The sequence below is a fragment of the Crocuta crocuta genome, unplaced genomic scaffold (assembly GCF_008692635.1).
Source record: "Crocuta crocuta isolate KB4526 unplaced genomic scaffold, BGI_CrCroc_1.0 scaffold296, whole genome shotgun sequence".
Taxonomy (NCBI): domain Eukaryota; kingdom Metazoa; phylum Chordata; class Mammalia; order Carnivora; family Hyaenidae; genus Crocuta; species Crocuta crocuta.
In genome coordinates this window covers 234,521-235,601 of record NW_027530504.1, presented here as the reverse complement: position 1 = coordinate 235,601, position 1,081 = coordinate 234,521, and the positions used below count along the sequence as shown (strand labels likewise).

The window sequence follows — 1,081 nt, the reverse complement described above, 5'->3', positions numbered from 1 at the left end:
TTCAGACCTCTCGCGGCCAGCGCAGAGCCCAACGCGGGGCTCGATCCCAGGAGCCGTGAGACCGTGACCTGCGCGGAGGTGGGAGCTGGACCCCTGGGGCCGCCGCCTCTCACTGGGGCCTTCTTGACGTGATTTCGCGGACGTGCTTCTGCGAAACCCAAACTATCTACATCTCACTGTGTCTCGAACTTGGATGGGNTGGAGCCCCGTATGCCTAACTTGTCCTCAGGCTTCCCGCTAGTGACTCCACCAAAGTCTCTCTCCACAATGAACGCTGTGATTTTGTCTTTTACGGAGCCGTCAGAATCCACAACCTGCGTCTTGGCGAACACGGTGAAGATGCTGGCCAGNTGGAGCCCCGTATGCCTAACTTGTCCTCAGGCTTCCCGCTAGTGACTCCACCAAAGTCTCTCTCCACAATGAACGCTGTGATTTTGTCTTTTACGGAGCCGTCAGAATCCACAACCTGCGTCTTGGCGAACACGGTGAAGATGCTGGCCAGGCCTCCGTTGGTGATCCAGACCTGAGGGAAGAAGGAAACGGGCTTTGGAGAGAACAAGACCGTTACGCACCCCGCTCGGCTCCGCGGCTGCGGCAGGGGCTCCAGCAGCCCATCTGGGTTCAGCCCAGAAACAAGCTCGGCCCTGGTGAGGCCAGGCCTGCATGGGGAAGGCAGGGGGACACCCCCATCTCCCCAGAGCTAGGGCCCCCTGAGGGGCACACGTGGCTGTGTGTGTGTGTGTGTGTGTGCGCGCGTGTGCACAGAAGAGATGCCAGTGGTACCGAGATGGCTCGGGCTCTAGAACCGAGCAGCCAGGTTCCGCAAGAGAACAGAGCAGGCAGGAAGGAGCGGCACAGAAGAGAGGGGACGAGGAGGGACGGGAAAGACAGAGAGGCCTCAACGAAGTGCAACGTAACGGGATCTTGATTCAGAGTCTTTGAAAAATAAAAAGGTATGAAACAAGCAAGGAACCGGAACACTGACTGGAGAGAAAGAAACAAGTAACTGGGTTTTTTATGTGTTTTTTTTTGTGTGTGTGCGTGTGTGTTTATTTATTTTGAGAGCGATATATATATATAT

General features: G+C 56.1%; 1 protein-coding gene across 1 annotated transcript in view; it reads right to left on the bottom strand.

Annotated features, from left to right (window-relative positions):
- ACAD9 (acyl-CoA dehydrogenase family member 9) overlaps window positions 1-1,081 on the bottom strand; it is a 39,393-nt gene that overhangs the window by 18,107 nt on the left and 20,205 nt on the right. Inside the window, exon 7 of the mRNA XM_077766847.1 lies at window positions 331-523. Within this exon, the coding sequence (XP_077622973.1) occupies window positions 331-523 (193 nt within the window). The remainder of the gene's footprint in view (window positions 1-330; window positions 524-1,081) is intronic.